Genomic DNA, 21,465 nt, shown 5'->3' on the forward strand with positions numbered 1-21,465 from the left:
CTGCTATTCTCCACATATGAAGAAGTTGAGGAAGTGGATTCAAGACGGTGAGTATAGTGCTCTAATCCTTTGAATTTTTTGTTAGCCTCATTACTGTGAAAACTGTGCCATCATATATAGTGTTGATGTGGTGATGGTAGTTCTAATATTTGACTTACCACTATGTATAAATTTATAACGTGTATGATCTGTTGAATCGCTGTCAACTTTCCTAACCTCTTGTGTATTTCAGGCTAGGATGGTGAGCTGTTTCTTCTGCCAAGCCCCAGTGGAGTTGAATGATGGACACGATCAATTCCCAGATTGTTTGGGAACATTTGAGTCTTGCCCTACGGCAGCACAATAATGTAAGTGACCCGTGAAGCATACCTGGCAGGATCTGGAAATACTTCTGGCTCTGTACCATCTTCCTCTGGCGCTGCCTGTACGTGGCGAGGAATGAAATGAACAGCAGGTATGGCATGCAAAGGCTGTTGGGAAGAAAAGAAGAAGCTCCTGAAAATGGAGAGGTGAACACCCGTCTTAAGAGCTGCCTACCAATAAGAAAAATTGCAAGTAGAAAGTTCAGCTAAAGTGAGAACACATAAAAGAGTGGAAGTTCAACTCACTGCAGATATTGTTCATGGACAGGGCAAAGACAGAACCTCCGGACCAGGATGCATTGGAACATGATTGGCCAAATGGAAGGCCAAGTGACTTCAATTGCTAAGAACAGTTTGCACTCTTGCTCATACACAAGTTCGTGTTAACACAATTAGCACTTTTTGACTTTATAGTATACAGTGATAGAAGAGAAATTATTTACAACTGCACTACCGGTTGTCACCCAGATGAGGATGGGTTCCCCCCGTGTGACTGGTTCCTCTCAAGGTTTCTTCCTCATGTCATCTCAGGGAGTTTTTCCTCACCACCATCACCTCTGGCTTGCTCACTAGGGATAAATTTATAAATTAAAAATTTATATCTGGATTTCTTTAAAGCTGCTTTGTAACAATGTCCATTATTAAAAGTGCTATATCAATTGAATTGAATCAGTTGAATTGAACTCTAGGATTGAGTGGAGATCAGCGATATAAAACATACTGCCAATTTTATCAGGAGATATATCCTGTGAACATTCATTTCTTTACAAAAAAACTCCAACCTTTCCGTATACTGTGGCAGTACCGAGTCACCAATGGACGCATTTCACAAACAGAAAACTGGAATGATGTCTTCAGGCTTCAAGAGGATGTCGGTATTATTTTTAGTGGCGTAACTCAAGCTGCATGTTAAGCCCAGCTCTAGTTTGAAATACAATTGAAATCTAAGACATCCCAGACTGCTTGTGTGGCCTATGCCCGTGATCGGTGTAATGAAAATAGCTGACGCTGTTAGAAGATGTAGTAAACGTGTTTTTAATGTTACATTTTAAGACGACCTCTGACGTAACTTACAGATTTGTTGGATGTGTTCTGATGCTTCTCCAAACATTACTGTAACTTCTAATTGGAATCACATTTTCGTTTGTGCACAACTATTTGTTAGATTTGATGAATAATGGGGACAAGGAAAAGCCACTATACCCACTGTAAAAATGGTGGTGTAGCGTACAGGACTCAGAGGGACAGTTACGATCCATGTGCAAGAGGTTTATTTTTTAACAAGGTCCAAAACTCATAAACAAAGAACATACACAGAGAGCTGACTAAAGGCCAAATCCAGAATGGAGTCTACAGGGCACAGAATGCACAATTACCAGAGCCTGAGAGGATCAAAATGAGAAACCAGAGAAGAGAAGAGAAGCAAGGGTCATATGCAAAGAACGATCAGGAATATAATGGCTCAGAATGCACAAGAAAGAATGCAATCAGCAAGACTTCACAGTTAGACTTAAGTCCATGTGTTTTATATACGTAAGCTGAGAACAGGAAATGAGGATGATAAATGAGGAAGTGTTCCGAGTATTCCGGGGAGGGTGCCCTCTGGTGGCGTGGCAGTGAAATGTCCACGGCAGACATGACAGTGGTATATCTAATGCTTTGGGGCTCTTGTAAAGATCAATAGTATCATGGATTCTGCTAATAATCAGGATATTAAGACTGATGGATCTTTCAACAAGATGATAAACCCAAGCCTTTAAATTAACAATGAAATGGCAGTGGGAACACAAAATCAATATTTTGCTATGATCATCTCTATCTCCATATTTAAACCTTATTGAAAACCTGGGGTCTGAAATGACAAGGGCTTCCAGATGCACAAACATTAACAGACGCTTCAGGAAGAAGCTGTTATTCTCTTCAGGGGAGAGTTGTGATAGTTTGTATACACAATACACAACTGTACCGATATACAACTTTCCTGCATCACCTTCTGCCTGTCCTCCGAACATCTCCCTACAGGCCCAAGACAATGAAACTAGTATTTATTTTAGAATGACTTTTCATGTTAATCTGGGTTGGCTAGTGTGTCCTTTTGGCATATTTATGTGGTAATTGCAAAGGGAAGGAACTACATACAACTGTTTAATTGTAACCAGCTTTCAGTGATCATCATAGCTGGTCGTTGATTTCCTTGGTGGGCTGTTTCCCAGGACACAACTAACAACACTGGTGATAACTAGCCACATGGGGATAGTTAAATCACTGCTAAGTTAACATTCATTGCAGGTATCACTACTGCAATAAAACGGCAGTGAGACATGAACTGCCTTAAGCAAAACCCAGTTGTTGTTTTTTTGTCTCTTTTGTTTAATAGCTTTGTTTTTTGGTGCGTCTGTCACACAGCCTTACAGGTAAATAACTATATATAGAAATAAACTCAATAATGTAAGCAAGATGTAGGAAAAGACTCAAACGCAGGAGAAATGCTAAATTGGACATTTTGCCTACAGTGTTTTTACAACTTCGCAAATCCATTCCAAAACCATTGGCATTAATATGGACTTAGTCCCCCATTTGCTGCTATAATAAGCTCCACTCTTCTGGGAAGGTTTTCCACTAGATGTTGGAGCGTGGCTGTGGGGATTTGTGTTCATTCAGCTACAAGAGCATTGGTGAGATCAGGCGCTGATGTTGGGTAAGGAGTCTCCAGTTCCAGTTCATCCCAAAGGTGTTCAGTGGGGTTGAGGTCAGGGCTCTGTGCAGGACGCTCGAGTTCTTCCACTCCAACCTTCACACACCATGTCTTCATGGAGCTCGCTTTGTGCACAGAAGCATTGACGTGCTGGAACATCCCTCAGTTCCAGTGAAGGGAAACTGTAATGCTACAGCACACAAGGATATTCTAGATGATTGTTTGCTTCCACATTTGTAGCAACAGTCTGAGAGAAGGCTCACGTATGAGTACGATGGTCCAGTGTCCACAATCTTTTGGCCTCATAGGATTCACGGATTGAATTCATTATACTGTATTTTAAAATATGGAATAATGGCCATACAAAGCATCGTCCTCTCATGTGTCCTTCATGATCCCATTCTGAACAACAGGTTGTGTCAGTGATTTGCTCTACTTATTCTCCAAACTATTCTTTATTTATGATCATATCTATGCATTAATCCATTTAGTACTTTGAATGAATGAAAGAATTACATACCACTTGTCCATTAGGCTTTGTTTTATTAATCATAGGGCATACATATTATGTAGATTTCAATATTTTTTTAAATAAATCTGACGAATTTTACAGTGATCTCCTCTTTCCTTTCAGAATTTTTGCTCTGTCTTAGTTCTCTGTAGCCTATAATGCATTACAAATACATTGTCACAAAGCAAATAATAATAATAATAATAATAATTTTGAATTGGGAGAACTTTAAGAATTGTAAGTTTGTACTAAATCCTCTGAGTAGATATTATAATAACAGTGGTCTGTGAATTGTGAACCAAGTTTTTCTCCTTTTTGTCCAGTACAGTGTAAATTAGAAGGTTATAATGAATACATAATCTGTTATACATAAACCCAAGAGCAGCTATTGGCTTAACAATATTATAATAACATCCCTGCTGGAAAAAAACAATACCAACCAGCACAGAAATTCTAATGGTTTCCACTACAAAATACCATCACAAACCAACAGTGAACCATTAAAAACCAATACAGGTCCTTAATGGTATCCACTAGACATAACATGCAATCAGTAGAAGATAACAGATGATCAGTAGAGACCCACAGGGACTATTAGAGTTTCCATTAAAACCAGTACAACTCCCATTATAACCATTAAAACCATTACAGATTCTGTGAAGGGTTCTATTAATTTTTTATTTTATTTTATTTTTTTTGGCATAACAAATAATAGGCTAGTTGCAGTATAATGGCTGAATATCAAAAAATAGTGCACTACATAGGGAATGAAACACACACACACACACACACACACACACACACACACACACACATATTTCCCTCATTAGAGACTCGACTAATTCATGCAGCAGCCTCAAGTCCAATGTGGCGTCGTTGCCTAGCAACAGAACCAAACAGCTCCGACTTTTACATACTGCGCTGTAACTTCATGACTTTATAAAGCTTTTTTTTAAAAAAAAAAAAAAAACACACAACTGCAATGTCGAAGCCAGCTCTAAAGAAGAGAGACTCTTCATCCAGCCGTGAGGCTTCATCTAAAGAACAGTCACCTACTAAAGAGTAAGAGCTGGCTTCCTGCTTATAGCGTTAGAAATCCAGTGGCATTTCATTTCCTGGCTTGTGCTGTAATTTAGTGAATAATTCCTTCCAAGTGCACTTTAAACTCCAGGGAAATGTTTCCACTCTAGCTATCTCAGTGCTGATTAAAGATCTTTAAGTTCTTTAAATGTGAAATGGCTTTACATGTGGAATGGAGTATAATATCATGGATTTGTGGATTTATAATGGATTATATTATCATTGCTGTTGACTGTAAAAGTGACTAATACACCGGCTGCAGGGTCTCCTCACTCGTCTCAGGGGTTTCTGGGAGTTCCTCGGGCGAGCTTTGGACCAGCTCTGTCTCTATCTGGCCCGAATGGAACGAGACCGAGGTCAGTGCAGAGAAATGGGACGCGGCCAAAGGAGCGAAAGACAGCAAGGCAAGGAAAAGCCCTCTCAGTGTGAGTGTCGAAAGTGTGCTGGAGACTGTATCTGTCTCTGCGTTGTATGATTCACAAGTGTCAAACTCAAGCTCACAGCTAATCAACTTTTTTATATACAGTGGAGTCAAAATATCTGAGATCACTAGTGAGAGTGCTTCTATTTTGCATTCTTTTCTAATTTAATACAACAATTTTCACTACAAATTATATTACTGACAACAAATTGAGTGAAAACCAGAATCTCTGAAATATTTACACGAATTTCAGAGTTTCTTAGAATTCGGTACATCTGTTTTTTTTGTTGTTGTTGTTGTTGTTTTTTTGTTTTTTTCTTTAATGACACTCCAGCTAGAATCGACTTCACAAGTTTAGTGCAAAACCTTACAATCCATTTTAGATCAGAGTGTCATCTGATCACAAGCTTCAGTAGAAGAGATGAGATTAGACATGAGGAAAATCTGACCTTCTGTGCAAAGCAGTTGAATTGGTCAATAATACAAATTTGCTTACATTTAAACAGGGACCTGGATATTAAATATTCAAGATATTGAACATTTACTTTCGTTGTTTGAAATATTGAAACATATTTTCAGTGTGGTGTCAGACTTTTGGACCCCTGGACTGTGTATTTATAACTGTAGAGGTGGTTATTTTCAGGCCTGTGAGTGTTTTAAGTGGCCGTTTTAATGAATTCGCATGTGGATTGTGTATTTTGTCAGTTGTTCTCTATCCCTTAGTCAGTGTCACTTTCTGACCGTAGGACTGGTGATAGCTGGATATTTTGGATGATGGACTACTCTAAGCTCTAAAATCTGAGCAACAGACACCACAGTCTGAGTAACTGAGTAATATCTAGCAGTAGGCATGTGCCAGTAACCGAGTCATTTTTATTTGGGTAACCACGTGGAAAATAACACTAGTTACAGATGAAAGTTTGGTTCTCTGAACACTGGATAACCTCCATGAGCGGTGTTTTATACATAGATATGCTTATGTGTGCGTGTGCGCGCCATGCTAAGACCTTACACAAAGTAACTTTTACTTAATATTTGCTGCCGATTATCCAACGTTCACAGAACCACAGTTACGTCCTTAATTAGCACTCTATTTCACCCTTCTCAGTGCCAGATGTGGTGTTTAACACCTGGATACCACCTGCCACATGCTCATGAGGATCCATCTGGGAAGGTGTTCAGAGATAATCACCTTGCTCACACCACTAGGAGAGGTGATGTTGACCTTGTAGAATCTGGAGAGGTACATGGTGATGCCCGGGTAGCTGCACTGCAGACCTCCTGGAGCGGCACACCTCTTATGTGTGCCGGTGAGGATGAAACACTCCTCGTGGAATAGTATGTCACAGGAGGGGTTGGGCATCCAGACCGTTCGTAGGCGGTGCTGATGACCTGTGTCACCCAGGGAGCATCCCCATGTCTTTGCACTGAGACAGATAAATAACTGGTCCGATGAACGAATAGCTGCTTTGTGGTTCTAGTACTACTGTAAATGGGCACAACAGTGAACATTCTGTAGATGGACAACAGTAGAACAGTGTGAGGTCACCTGGTTCACAGATTTGAATGAAATAACCTCCAGTGTTCAGGATCATTTCTTGGACTGCTCCGTGCACCTCAATGGCGCAGATTATGGCGTTAGTCTGTGACCAGGAAGGAAGGTGCCAGTGCATCCTGACTACTAGTGAGAGTAAAAGTGGGTACCAGGGTCTCTCAGGCTGTTTCATGGCCACATGTAGAACTGTGCTTTTATTGCTGAATTTTGTGCAATGTGAACAGAATTAGCGAAACAGGTGGAAGCATTAGGCCTCATTAGGCCTCATTAGGCCTCAAGGAAAATAGCAGGCTAGTGCATATTGTCTCGGAGGGTCTTTCGGGTCTGCTAGGGGAAACCACGATCAACAGCGAGTGGCTCTCTGATCTGCCTTATGTTCACAATCCGTCACCTTTCCATCACCTTTTCTTATATGTTGCATCTCTGCATTGGGTCATACATTTCATGATTTGGAGTCAATTCAGTAAATCACAATAAAGACAATAACCTGCCGCAGTTCTGAATATTTTTAAACGCAGGTCTGGCATCCCAGTATAGATTTTAACCAGTGTTTCAGCACTTAAATTATTTTTCAGCAAGTCCACGCATGTTGTAAAGTGGAGCGTGTGGGATGCAGGCGGTCTCTACCCTACAGGTCTGGTGTGAATTCTGTATAGTGTGAAAAAGTTGAGTAGTAGTGCACTGCAGGCCGTTTCTGTATTTTAAAAGTGAGCATGGGCCAAATGAAACGAGACAGTGGACCGCATTTGGCTTGTGGGCTTTGAGTTTGACACTTATGGTAGAGGAACTAACTAAAATAGATGAGTGTAAGAGTGTAGACGTTTATACTCTTAACCCACAGAGTATACAGGCTTACTTTCAGTTTCTCTCCTGTAATGGCATGTACTAATTTCTGGTTAAATATTCCACCAAATAATTTACGTAACAATATTCTTAGCAATTCTTTGAAGACCCAGAAGGGAAGGTTAAGATCCCAGCGGCTTTGAATGTTCACACCTGGAAACGGCCCTTGGAGCACATTGTTGACAAGGTAAGAGTGTGTAGACCAGAAAGACCATTCTTACATTTCATCATCGTTCCATGTTCTACTCTAATCCAATTGCTCAGATCGTGGCACAGAAACCAACGCAAGTGTAATGGAGCAGGTAGAACACTAATCTGCACTAATGTGTACTGGACTCAGGATTATTACATTTTTACTAAGGAAGAAATGCTTATCTTATGCTTCCATGTGGGTCATGGAAACCACAGAGCACTTGATGCACCGCATGATATTTTATGCAAAAAGCAAACGCAGTTGATCCAAACTGGTGCACTGAGGCCAATCAGCTCAACTTCTGCTTGGGCTAGTATGTGTGAGAGGTCTAATTGGCAAAATGAACCAAGGTCAGCCTCTGTTTTCATTTCCACGCCAACGACGGGCCGAGGTGACAGAACGAAGTCTTCTCCCTCGGAGTGTGCGAGTCTTTAATTCAGATTTGATTAGGGAACCTTTAGAGTCCATTAACGGATCATAATCAGGCATTCATGGAGCATTGTTTCTTCACAACGCCCTGTCTGCAATGGGTCAGCATAATCAGTGAGAGCACTGGAGCAAAGAGACATTTTTAAAAGCGGGACAGCGTGCATACGCGTGTGTGTGTGTGTGTGTGTGTGTGAGAGAGAGAGAGACAGAGAGAGAGATAGAGATGAATAAATCAATTTGAAACAGAAGCTGAATGTCCCTGTTTTTGGACAACAATATTAGATATATCAATTTATGCTAATTCCCATCTATGTAAAATACAATGATTCTATGTTTTTGTATCTTTGTATCAGATTGTTTTTGTTTTTATTTATTCAGATAAGCTAATTTCATATTATTTTATGCCAGGCTCCAGTTGTTGTCGAAAACGATTCAACGTTTGATCTCACTTCAGCCAATGAGCATTTGCTGTCCAGTGAAGTAAGTATCAAGAGGCCAACTTGTACCATAGACTGTGCAGTCATAGAGTTATAGTTATATAGCTTCTAGATGTTTTTCTCGACTCCACAACCAGCCTCCCAAAGTCCCAGCAGTACCATTCAACACTCCAAGAGAATACAATTGATCATATTCTCATCACATTGTAGGAAGGATAGCAGAGTTATCATCAATATAAATGATTTGCTAGCCAAGCTGGGCCCCTGCCAGATCACTGGGCAGTGAGACAAAAACGATCCACAGTGAATGGTGCAGTGATGTACGACAGAGAGAAATCCCTTCTTACGCTTCTTACTGTTGTTCGTCTCATCACTCAGCTCATGCGCTGGTTCATCAGCGAGATCTACATCGTGTGGCAAGTGTGCAACAGACAAGCAGGCGAGGACAACCCCCTCTCTGAGGATGCCACCTCCAGCCCCTGGAGACCCTGGGAACACATCTACTCCCTGTGTAAAGCTGCAAAGGACCATGTGCCTCTTTACAACGTCTACGGGAAATATGTGGTTCGGCTCTACTGGATGGTAGGATATCATCTCATATTGTCATTGTTATTATCATTGTAACTGGAAAATAATCCCACAATGACATGTGCACTTTTTTGGGTGTTTGTGCACTGTAATCAATACATTTTAGATTTTGTTGGTGTATTAGTAAGGCATTAGTGAGATATTGTAAACAACAATATTTAAATGCTGAAAGTGGAGCATTTTTAATGTTTTTTTTTTAAAAACCCTATTTACTGAAATGCATTAAAAAGGGAGTCCTATGTGCAGAATAAGTCTTGAGGCTGACTTGAGAGAATGCCTTACCAAAGCTGTTCTTATGTATCTTTATTCCAACACCAGAGCCATTCCTTTTACGTATTACTATATGGATTACTGATGTGCAGATGCTGAATTCTATGATGTATGCATATGTACAGACACAATATGACCAAAACTGTGTGGACACCTGACCATCACACCAATATGTGCTTCTTCCCCAAACTGTTGACACAAAGTTACACAATTGTATAGAATGTCTCTGTATGCTGTAGCATTACAGTTTCCCTTTACTGGAACTGAGGGATGTTCCAGCATGACAATGCCCCTGTGCACAAAGCGAGCTCCATGAAGACATGGTGTGTGAAGGTTGGAGTGGAAGAACTCGAGTGTCCTGCACAGAGCCCTGACCTCAACCCCACTGAACACCTCTGGGATGAACTGGAACTGGAGACTCCTTCCCCAACATCAGCGCCTGACCTCACTAATGCTCTTGTAGCTGAATGAACACAAATCCCCACAGCCACGCTCCAACATCTAGTGGAAAACCTTCCCAGAAGAGTGGAGCTTATTATAACAGCAGCAAAGAGGGACTAAAATTGGAATTGGATGTTCAACATGCACATGTGGGTGTGATGGTCAGGTGTGCACATACTTTTGGTCATATACTGTATGTTAATGTTCGCTTAAACAGACAGATGCAGAAATATATTCACTAAAGGTGTATAGAGTTTTGTGATCCACTCTAGGCTGTAAGAGCAACCACTTAAAGAGAACTTTTGATTCATTCAGGCTTTATTTGAGTGACTCTAAAAGAATACGATTAGCTAGTTTCCTTTGCCTTGGTGCAGCATTAGTGAAAACCCACGCTGACCTCAGTGTGATATCGACGCTAGCTATCAGGCAGTGAAGCATGATTAAGAGGTGAAACCCTCCACACCTACTGCCACGTACGTCTACTTTCTTCCTCTTTAGGATGCCCAGAGATGTCCTGCAGGCAGTGATTAAGTGAGAACACGAGTCTTATCAGACAGCTGAGTTTGTGTGTGTGTGTGTGATGGGTGTATAAATATGTCTCTTTCTGTGCTATAGCTTCTCTCTAATCCGCCACTGGGCTTAGTTGCACTTGGACTTGTCCGAATTTGTTTATCTACATTTATTGGCATCTCAGTGGATCGTTTAAAGATAATTTAAGAAATAATGTTTTGACCAATAGCACAAACTGGTGATTCAGACATATAGGTGTCAGTGGGTTTCAGTTAAATGTCTATGCCAAAGGCCTATTTCTCTCTCTCTCTCTCTCTCGCTCTCGCTCTCTCTCTATTAAAATCAAGTACACTTCAGTCAAGGACAGTACCCCTACACTAATGGACTGTGGGTATTTGGAAAAAAAAAATAACAAAAAAAAAAACAAAACATCTAACTCTTGACACATGTGGCTTTTCTCGAGTAAAGTAGAGTCAAATATGAGAGAGAATATTTTGTCTCAAGTGCAGTTAATGCAGTTAAAATACCATTACAGGGCGAACCTTCACAGTAATCCATGAGTGCTAGTGTTAGCCAGCAAAGCCTCAGCTCTATAAATTGCCTTCAGTTAAACATTAATGGTCCATATTAAATGAAACCGTGTTTCATTGTGGTTATAACACTGATCCTGCAGTGTGTTTTCATCTTTTGAGATTTACTAAGAGCATGAATCTGAACAAGCTAGTTTTGGTTTTGGCAGCAAGTATGCGTGCACACACATTTTCTCTCCTTGTGTATCTGTCTCAGGGCTGCTGGAGGAAGATCACTATTGATGATTTGTTGCCATTTGATGAAAAAAACAATCTGCTGCTCCCAGCTACCACCAACCAGTCAGAGCTCTGGCCTATGCTGCTGGCTAAGGCTGTACTGAAGTTGGCCAGTACAGAGTAAGTACCATGTATCATGATTGAAACTTGGTTAAGTAAGTTGAAATTCTTAAAACGAGATAAAAACAAAGCTGATGAGTACTTAAAACCAACGCAGACCCTAGACTGATTTTATTCTGCTCTCTGTTCTAGTATTACAATTGTGTGGATGATTGTATTGCTCTCTTGATGAAGGTTTTAAAGCTATGGTATAAGTGTTCCCATGCAAGAATCAAACCTGACCTTTAAATGAGTTGGTCAAAATGTGCATTTTTTGTATGATCTTACACGAAAATGCACTGATTTTAAATGTACTTCTGTTCTGATTTTTGACTATGCAATTCATGCACACACTTCCAGGGAAACCTACTATTATCCAATTATAGCGTGTTTCACCCCGGCTATCTTCACGCAAGAACGCTGAGCTTGTTTCACTCTGAAAAACATCATGTTGTAGAAGAAAAATGTGGTGTGTCTCACATTATCTTTAAAACATAACCACAAACAGACGACAGCGTAAGTTCACCTGTGGTAAAATACGTATAGCTGGTGACGTTTGGAGGCCTGCTGCGTGTGTGCACGTCACTGTGAGACAGCCATGGTGATGATGGCGCAGCGTTTGCGTTCAGGTCGAACTGGTGTTAGCACGGCAAGAAGAGAAGCTGTGAAATGGTGCAGTTAATTAATAGCTGCTGGACTGCTTGAATGCAGCATCCCGTGAGGCGCAATTAGTGCATCAGCCATCTGGATTCTTCAAGAAAGAGAAGGAGAAAGGGAGCAATAGGCCACACACATGCACACAGACACAGGCACTTGATTCCATGAAACTGTCACGTAATGAAGTTATGCATAGCGGATAGATTTGCTTGCTCTTGGTCGTATTGCACCCAGGAGACTGGTTTAATTTCCCTGTGTAGCTCATTTCAGTCAGTTCACAACTGTAGGCTCATTACTAACACCATCCTGGTCTTACTGTACATTTATTGATGGCCTTTTTCTTCCTTTTCAGCTACACCAGCATAGCAACTGAGTGTGTGCACTGAATGCGGCCTGCAGTAAACAGGACGTATAGCAAAACAGCCCACAGTCACATAGACAAAGTGGCCTAAATGAACCTTGATGCTTTTTGGAGGTGAAATTAACATTGCCGTTGCTATTGTGAATCTCTTTAGAGTGGTGCAGAATACCAGCCGAGAGCTAGAAGATTTCAGCATCGTCCGCTGTCTGACAGGCTGGATCCCCGAGATTCTCCCCCTTAAGTAAGACTCTCCTACAGCTCCCATTCTGCTAACCAGTTATTTACACTGTTATCCATTGGCCTTATGGGATTCGGATACCATGTACCATGCCTATCATTTGTATTTCTCCTGACACTGTCGCCTCTGTCTTGCTCATTAGGGAAATTTAGGGATAAACTTAGAAATTTAAAAGTTATATCTTGAATTTATATATTTCTGTAAAGCTGCTTTGTGACAATGGCCATTGTCGCTATACAAAAAACTGAATTAAATTGAATTTATTGTAAACTATAAGATGCATATCTGCACACATGCATTATCACCACTGTCTACACTTTGCACTGGTTACATATGGACACTGGTGGTGCATTGCCTAATTTTGCACTGATTTGGATATTTCTAACATATAATCCATATACAAGCATTTTCACACTGTTTTTTATAAGGGTTCTTAAATTTAAAGTGATAGTCATGCATGCAATTTTTGGCAACCTATGCTATTCATATGCAGTACCTGCCACTATTTCATATTTTTGCATAGGGCCCATATGGACATTTCTTCATTTCTTTCTGTCAGCTGATTGAATGGAATTGAAAATGTATGTGTGCTATTGAATTCTCATAAACTGAACAAAGAGTATTTAATCAATATTTCACAATTTATTACTCTCTCAATTTCACTAACTGCTTCATCTTACCTGGGGTACTTGCGTTACTGTCTGTGTGCATTTCCTTCCTGTGTCTACATGGGTTTCCTCCAGGTTCTCTGGTTTCCTCCCATGTCCAAAAACAAACCAGTAGGTGGCCTGGGTATGCTAAATTGCTCCTAGGTGTGAACGAGTGTGTGCATGGTGCCCTGTGATGGACTTGTGTCCCATCCAGTATGTATTCCTGGCTCATGCAGGGTTAGGCTCTGGCCCATGGTGACCCTGATCAGGGGAAACCAGTTACTGTAGCTGAATGAATAAATAAATTAAATAAATTATAAGGTATTTATTGGAGACAAAGATGAAGAGTTGTGTCCTTTTAAAATTCCCCCTGGTTCTAATGATATATGTGTCTTGTTTCTGTGTCTTTAGTTAGTTATGAGACTGAAATGAAGCTCAAATTGAATGCTTTTGGTATTTGGGATATATTTTTGTCAGGATAACTTGTTTGCACAGCAAGATAGAAAACCAAGCCTGATGGATACACACAGTGAGGGTGAAGGACAGGAGATACAATTTTATTATTAAAAGGTCTCATTTATCATATGCTTGTTTCTATGCATTAGAATGTGATTTATTAAGTTATTCTTGAGCGCGAGGATGTTTATTTCACATTTATTTAGAATTAGTCCACACCATGCCTATGCAGAAATCTCTAGTGGTAGAAAAGTGTAATTGCAGGTGAACTGATTATTAGGAGCTCCCATTTCTCTTAATTCCACTTAATATCTTCAGGATAATTGACAGAGTAATTTAAAATGTGTGGGATTTATTAACATCCATTGCATACAGCTGTGCGTAAGCATGTGTGATAAATGCCAGGGTTTTGTGTGTCCTGACGGTTCTTACGCACAGAATTCGAGCTTCTTGTACACATGCTTTGATAAACGAGACCCCAGGTGAGCAGTGAAGGCCAGTATTTCAGACAGTGCAACTGGCAGAGCTGTAATCGATGTAATTCCACAATCTTTTATTTCCATTGCTGGGAATAAAGGTTTTTGTGACATCTCTCTGTCTGCTATCTATTAGTGAACTATGTAATGTTATTACTCTCCTGCTGGGACTGAAAGGCCTTGCTTTCCACCAGGCTATGCAGATACAGTCCTGCCTAGGCACAAAAATGGCTGCAAACATTGCCTCATTTAGAACTACTATCCATTCATCCACTCATTCCTCTGTCCATACACACACCCCCAATCAAGCAAGCAACCAACCAACCAACCAGTCCCAACCGCCTAACCTGTCTACCCAACCCATCTACCCAGCTGACCCACCAACTACTCACGCAACCAACCCGGCCAGGCCAGTTAACCAGCCAACACACTGCATCCACTGTGTAATCATCCACCCACCCAAACATACATTCACCCAACCAACCAACCAACCAACCAACCAATTCACCAAACCAACAAAACAACTCATCAAACCACCCACCCACACAACCAACCATCCATCTACTCTTTATGCCATCCTTCGTCCTTCCTTTCTCTGTTCTGGTGTACAGCACAGTTCTTCTTGCGTTATACCCTCTGCTACAGGAACCTTGTCAAAGAATGAAAGTGTGTGTATTCACATCAAGTGTACACACAGTATCTCACACACTGGTACAGCATAAAGGTCTGTTTGTATATACAAGTCTCTATGTGTACTGTATGTTTGAGCATGGCCAGGTACCGGTGACTCTTTCTGAGTATTTGAACAAGGGTATGTATCTCCTGTACACCATGTTGTAGCCCTTCTAGTGTGCTAAACTCAGATTCTTTCCACCTGGCAGTGTACACCAGCCATCCTTAAGCAAAACCCTGTGGCTAGAGGCTAGATCATTCAAAGTCTAGGGTAATTCAGTTTTGTAAACTCCCAGATGGAATCATGGAAAATACAAATGAAGGTTAAAAAAAAAAAAAAAAGACATTAGAAAAAGATCCTGTTGGTTACTTGTTTGTCTGTGGTGCTGGAAGGTGCATGGTCATAAAATTGGAGCAATTGTGTACAGCATATTGATTTCAGAAACATGATATTTTCTGCTAATTGCTGTTGATTGATTAGCACAGCTAGATATGCTCCCTGTTCATTCAGCTGGTTACCTTTGGCCATTGATCTCCTTAGCAAGACATTAATCAGATACAAAACAAGGGTTTTTCAGTTAGACTTGAACCTGAATTAATAGCTAAAGATGATTAAATACTGCAAATCTGTTGTTCATAGTCATTTAGGAAGTCATGACTAAATGTAGGCTGTTTGTTTGATTGGCAGTCCCAGGTTGAAATATGTAGAAGAAACATGGGAATACCTGAAAAACGCCATTCCTAAGTTTCAGGAGACGGAGGAAAGCTCAGAGGAGAGAAGTCCATCAGTGGACTCCAGTGCCACCAGGGACTCACCAAGTGAGTCACCTTCCCCAAACAATGGAAAACAAGAAGGTACTGGACTTTGTCCAAGAGCATACACACACTCACACACACACACACACACACACACACACATGCGTGTACAAGACCGGTGAATGTGTAATGCAGGACAGGAGAGAGTGTGTGTCGTGTCTCTGAAAAATGAAACACTACCTATAAATATTTTTTAGAACATTTTTAAATAATGACATAAATACAAAGGTATGGATATGTTTACATTTTACCATATTAAAATCATTCTTTAAAAACCATGGGAGACCAAATTGGTATGGAATATCATGTTGATACACTATATGGCCAAAAGTATGTGCACCCCTGATCATCACACTCATGTGTGCTTGTTGAAGATCTCCTTCCAGATTTATTCCCCCTGTGTTTGTTGTTATAATGAGCTCCACTCTTCTGGGAAGCTTTCCACTAGATGTTGGAGCGTGGCTGTGGGGATTTGTGTTCATTCAGCTACAAGAGCATTAGTGAGGTCAAGTGCTGATGTTGGGTAAGGAGTCTCCAGTTCCAGTTCATCCCAAAGGTGTTCAGTGGGGTTGAGGTCAGGGCTCTGTGCAGGACACTCGAGTTCTTCCACTCCAACCTTCACACACCATGTCTTCATGGAGCTCGCTTTGTGCACAGGAGCATCGTCATGCTGGAACATCCCTCAGTTCCAGTAAAGGGAAACTGTAAAGCTACAGCAAACAGAGACGTTCTATTCAATTGTGTAACTTTGTGTCAACAGTTTGGGGAATGACTTTTGCCCATATAGTGTATGAAATAATCACTCCGTGGCTGAAACTACAGGACTAATTTGAAACATTTTATTTAATAATCTAGTACTTTTCACCTGCTGACTCCCAGTGGTGCAATTTTATGAATTACGGCTTTAATAAGTATTAAATGACTTTATATGACCTTAGATGTTAGGCTATTTTTTAAAATCTAGTATTATTTATTTGTTCTTATGCAAATTAATTCATTTGATATAATGACACACAGTGGATAATATCCTACTGCTGAGCTAGGAGAGAGAGAGAGAGAGAGAGAGAGAGAGAGAGAGCAAAAACTAGTGCTGGTTAAAACCTGCTGTTAAAGCTACTGAATACTATACTGCACACTTTGATGATGTGGCCTCCCCTGGGAGATTTCCATTTCCATTCGAAAGTCTCTGGATATTTGGTATAATCATAGTTTTAAATTAGGTTATTTAAATCAGATTAGTATTATTCATCAGTTTATTATCAGCCATTCCTAAAATACTTCCATATAACCAATTATTCATATAAAACCTCCCCAAGCTGAGATTTCGAGTTTGAAAGTACGCTATTAGAACTAGCGTATTAAACCCATTGGGCTAAACAATGCTGATCAGCTCACAGTGTGTGTGTGTGTGTGTGTGCATGCTAGTGCTTGTTATATTTATGCCTATATATCGGTATATGTGTTGCTATTCTCCCCTTTGTGTAACATGCATTATTTACTCTAAAAATGCTGCTGGGACATGAAAAATTCATTGACATGCTGAAATCCTCTATATTCTTTCTAAAAAAAAAAAAAAAAAAGTATCAATAATTCCTTACCAGTGCTGCAATGGGCTGAATTGGGCTACATTGGGCTGTATGCTAAGGTCAAGGTGGGCATATTCGACAAAGGTTTACTGGTCAAACAGCACAGTTTTAAGGAAGCGACCCCACCTGCTCCTCCCCTGAGTGTATCATCCACTAGCATAAATCAAAAAAGCTAGCATTCTATATGTTGATAGAGAATACTGTGACACAAAGACCACACAAACCACAAATTTTGAAAATTTGACAGTGATATAAGAGAACGTGAAGACGTATCACCATGTCGTCTTGAGTTTCCTGTTGAGAGAGAGGATTAGCAGTGCCATATGGCTCATCTGGGTCATTAGCCTCAGTAGGTTAATGACTGAATTACAGCACGATAAAGCTGGAAGGCCTGCTATTGCAATCCTATTCTCACTCTCTGCCTTTTCCTCTCACTCTCTGTCTTTTCCTCTCACTTGTACTTGGTACCAATTAATCAGGGAAAGATTGTAACATGCTGTGGCATACATAACTTGGCACCAAGCCCTAGATCCTCCATGCCTCAAGGAATATCTCCTCCACACACTTGCGTACACATATAGCTCATCCTATTAATATTGCAGGAACATGTACAGTGCGTTTTCCCTTAGAACTTGAAGAATAGGTCATCTCATTAACCCTAGAACCCTGTTCCATATATTCAATTCTGTAAGGATAGGATACTATATCTTTCTTTCCCTCTCTCTCTCTCTCTCTCTCTCTCTCTCAGTGTCATACTCACTCGCCTACCTTGTCTATAGAACCAGAACCAGTGAATACTCTCCTGACATTTATGACCACAATGGATTTAGTTCAAAATGTCTCTTTTATTCTCACGGTTATTTTCTCTCCCACTCCCTCTCATTCTCTCTGATCACTCTTTCTCTGATCCTAATGGGAGAATAGCTGCTGACATTCTGCACATTCGCCACTCACTCATCGGCTCGTATATATAAATATATTCCAAAAACATGTGATGTCATTTTTGTTCTCCTCCCAAATCTCAGAAATGCTCTGTTCCAGTACAGCATGTGCTATGGTTGCGCAATGACACATATGTACAGCATATGCACCTTTCTCCTGTCTGTCTGATAAGTCTCTCTCTCTCTCTCTCTCTCTCTCTCTCTCTCGCCGGTCTAGGCAGTGGACCTCCTCCTGCTCCTCAGATAGTGGTGTGTGCCAGTTTCCAGCCATTGAACCTGCAGGAGAAGAAGACCTCCATGCTGAGCCAGATGGTACTTTTTCGAAAGCTCTCTCGCCTAATTCCACAAATATTGAAATACATTCAGTGCACAACAACAGACAGCTCACAGTACGCCAGCACGCAATACTACAACTTATTTCCTACTTCTCAAAACTTTTCCTTGGACTAAGCGTGTTAAAGCAGGAAAACAGTTTAACGCTTGTATTCTGGATCAGAGCTCAGTATCTTAACATAAAAGATTTACTGCTTGATATTCGTACAACCGAGTACTACAATATCTGTTTACAGTTTTTCTTTTTTTTAAAAAAAAAATAAATAAATAATGATGGACAACGTAATGATGTCAGGTGTTATGCAATTATTAATCTATTCTGTTAGGGAAAATATGTACTTTTCCATGAGAATGAGCTTTTGTCTTCTCATGACCTCAAATGAATTATCACGAGATAACAGATATAAATTATCCATAGATAACAATATAACGCTTCATTCAGCTAAACGTCGTAACTTGTCGTTTCCAGTCTCTGTTTACGCGGTCTTCTCAACTCCGAGTTCAGCAAGTGATGGCAAATCAACATGGCTGCTCACAGCATGAACAGTAAACAAACTGGCACTTCTTACCTTTAAATGAGTTATACTGTATATACAAGTATTAGCTTTAGATCAATCAACATACAGACATATTCACTTCATAAATCTATAACGCTGACTATAAATTCATTGTATTGAGGAGGTAAATATACATCACTCACGAACATCATAGTTATCTTATAAAGTCAAGAAACTTAATTTTCTAAATAACATCATAGATAATATGATCTTGGTTTTGAACGTATAGGAAGCCCACCGTGTCATTACCTTTACAAACGCCAATCATCTTATTTCAGCTTGTTTCTCTCAGCCTAGAATGACCCTGAACATAACTTCTGTAATATTTAATAAAAAAAATCAAATAAGCAATAGCTTATATTTATTAAGTAATTTAATTTCCGTGCATGAATCATCATAGTGAAAAAAATGTAATATTGTAAATAAGTAAAAATTTACAATTGCATTCTTGAAATTACGTTTCAAGTGATATGCCATATCTAGGAAAAAAAACCCAAAAATTTATGGTGTAATAATCTGTAGTGGCATAATATCATTAAATTCAATTTAGCAATAGCAATAGCAATTAAATTCTAAATAAAGAATATCATGGTACACCAGCATGCTACGAAACTGCACATAATCTGTTGCAATTACTAAATGCTTTATTTTGTTCTGTATCTATCAAATTTTTTTTTTTTTTTTAGTCTTCCAGAGACCACATATTTATCTCTCTTCATCCTTCGCTCCGTCAGACAGAACAATCATATGTTCAGATCAGTGCTGGCTCTTTAACTCGTTATTAGCTTTTTATGCTGCAAGCCATATAAATGGTGAGATGTGCAGTGTGTTTATGTGTGTGTGTGTGTGTGTGTATGTTTTATTCAGGCAGACGCATCACAGACACTGCGACAATACGGGCTCTGTCAGCTCTCCAGCCACTCGGTACTGCTGACGCGTACCAGGGACTGCCCCCTGGTGGATGTTTTGAAACCACCCCCCGTGCTTCATTCGAAACTCATCCGGACTCCAAATGAAATTAATATTACAGACGAGCCCAGAAGTGAGGGCTTCTGTGTGTGTGTGTGTGTGTGTGTGTGTGTGTGTTTCTTACATAGACTCACTGACGTGTCCTCCAGCTACAATACTAGAAGCATTCAATTTTATAACTGTGTGTTTTGTTTCACGCAGAGGTCCCAGTCGAGAGGCCTGAGCAGTATGTAAGAGTGGCCAGTCCTTTCATCAGCTTCAAGCTTGCATCTCTTAAAATGTAAGCCGTGTGTGTGTGTGTGTGTGTGTGTATGTGTGTGTGTCACTCCTACTCACTGCAAAACCATGATACTGTTTCCCTAATTGCTGCAGGGTCTGGCTGTGTGTGTGTGTGTATGTGTGTGTGTGTGTGTATGTGTGTGTGATCTGTGCTGAACAGCCAGGTGTTTTGTGTGTGTGTGAAGATGTGTAATTGAGTTAAGTACACTCTTGTGTGTGGGAGGGAGGGTGCATTCAGATATCTAGACAGCTATCAAGCCTCAACATTGATTTGTGTGGCTGTGCACCGAGTCTCTCGCCACATTCGTGATTACGAGTCAATACACAGCTCCATAGCGCAGACTCCATCATTGCTGCTTGCTTATGGGTGGTGGTGGTGTATTTAAGCAGCTTTATAGCCCTTGTGCTTGCATGTTTATTTAATACCTTTGTGTGAGTGTGTGTGTGTGTTCTACTGCAGTGATTCAAAGACGGTTTCAAAGCCAGTTGGCCAAAGATGGCACGCATGTACCTCTAATCTTGCTTCATTCTTGGAGGCAGAAGAGAATGAGGGTCTCGACCCCGTTCAGCACGACGTCACTCACAACAACCACGACTCGCTGGATGCCACAGATACTGAGGTATGCATCTAGCGACATGTGCTACGTAGCCAAAAGTATGTGGACGCCTGACCATTTCCCACAATGTTCCCAGAAAGTTAGAAGCACACAAATGTCTAGAATGTCTTTGTATGCTTTAAAATGAACATTTTCCTTCGCTGGAACCAAGAGGCCCAAACATGTTTCAGCGTGATGATGCTGTTCTGAAAAAAGTGATGTCCGTAAAGACATGGCTTAGCCATGTAGTGTGTATAAATTCTAATACCAGACATGAAATGATGCAAAAAATTATTCCAGAACTGTAGGACGTCCATTCAGTCATGTCTGTTAAAGGAGCAGTATGTAAGTTTTAGCAATATATAAGCCGCATTGCAATCACGATTAAAACATTAACAAGCCAATCGCTTCTTCTCTTGAATTTTAGAAAACCTCCTACTGAATGGTCAGTTTTGCGTAACGGGTCGTCTGGAATTTCTAGATTAGTAAATACTTTTGAGTGTACGGTCAAAGTCTTGACAACAATCACAAGGATGGTGGAAGTTTTTAAGAGAAACGTAGCTCATCAGTGAGTTTAAAATTGTTGGACATGAAATCGTTGAATGATTTACAGCTCGATTTACAGCAACGCTTCCTAC

At 40.3% G+C, this 21,465-nt stretch overlaps 1 protein-coding gene across 1 annotated transcript in view; it reads left to right on the forward strand.

The window, feature by feature from the left end:
* The first annotated feature begins 4,494 nt into the window (after positions 1–4,494).
* adgb (androglobin) overlaps positions 4,495–21,465 on the forward strand; it is a 41,115-nt gene continuing 24,144 nt past the window's right edge. Inside the window, exons 1-12 of the mRNA XM_034301844.2 lie at positions 4,495–4,630; positions 4,911–5,073; positions 7,562–7,654; positions 8,498–8,569; positions 8,905–9,108; positions 11,122–11,261; positions 12,413–12,499; positions 15,439–15,605; positions 18,311–18,405; positions 19,851–20,025; positions 20,154–20,232; positions 20,692–20,851. Coding sequence (XP_034157735.2) covers positions 4,551–4,630; positions 4,911–5,073; positions 7,562–7,654; positions 8,498–8,569; positions 8,905–9,108; positions 11,122–11,261; positions 12,413–12,499; positions 15,439–15,605; positions 18,311–18,405; positions 19,851–20,025; positions 20,154–20,232; positions 20,692–20,851 — 1,515 coding nt within the window. The 5' untranslated portion in view covers positions 4,495–4,550. The remainder of the gene's footprint in view (positions 4,631–4,910; positions 5,074–7,561; positions 7,655–8,497; positions 8,570–8,904; positions 9,109–11,121; positions 11,262–12,412; positions 12,500–15,438; positions 15,606–18,310; positions 18,406–19,850; positions 20,026–20,153; positions 20,233–20,691; positions 20,852–21,465) is intronic.

The sequence above is a fragment of the Pangasianodon hypophthalmus genome, chromosome 30 (genome assembly GCF_027358585.1).
Source record: "Pangasianodon hypophthalmus isolate fPanHyp1 chromosome 30, fPanHyp1.pri, whole genome shotgun sequence".
In the NCBI taxonomy this organism is placed as follows: Eukaryota; Metazoa; Chordata; class Actinopteri; order Siluriformes; family Pangasiidae; genus Pangasianodon; species Pangasianodon hypophthalmus.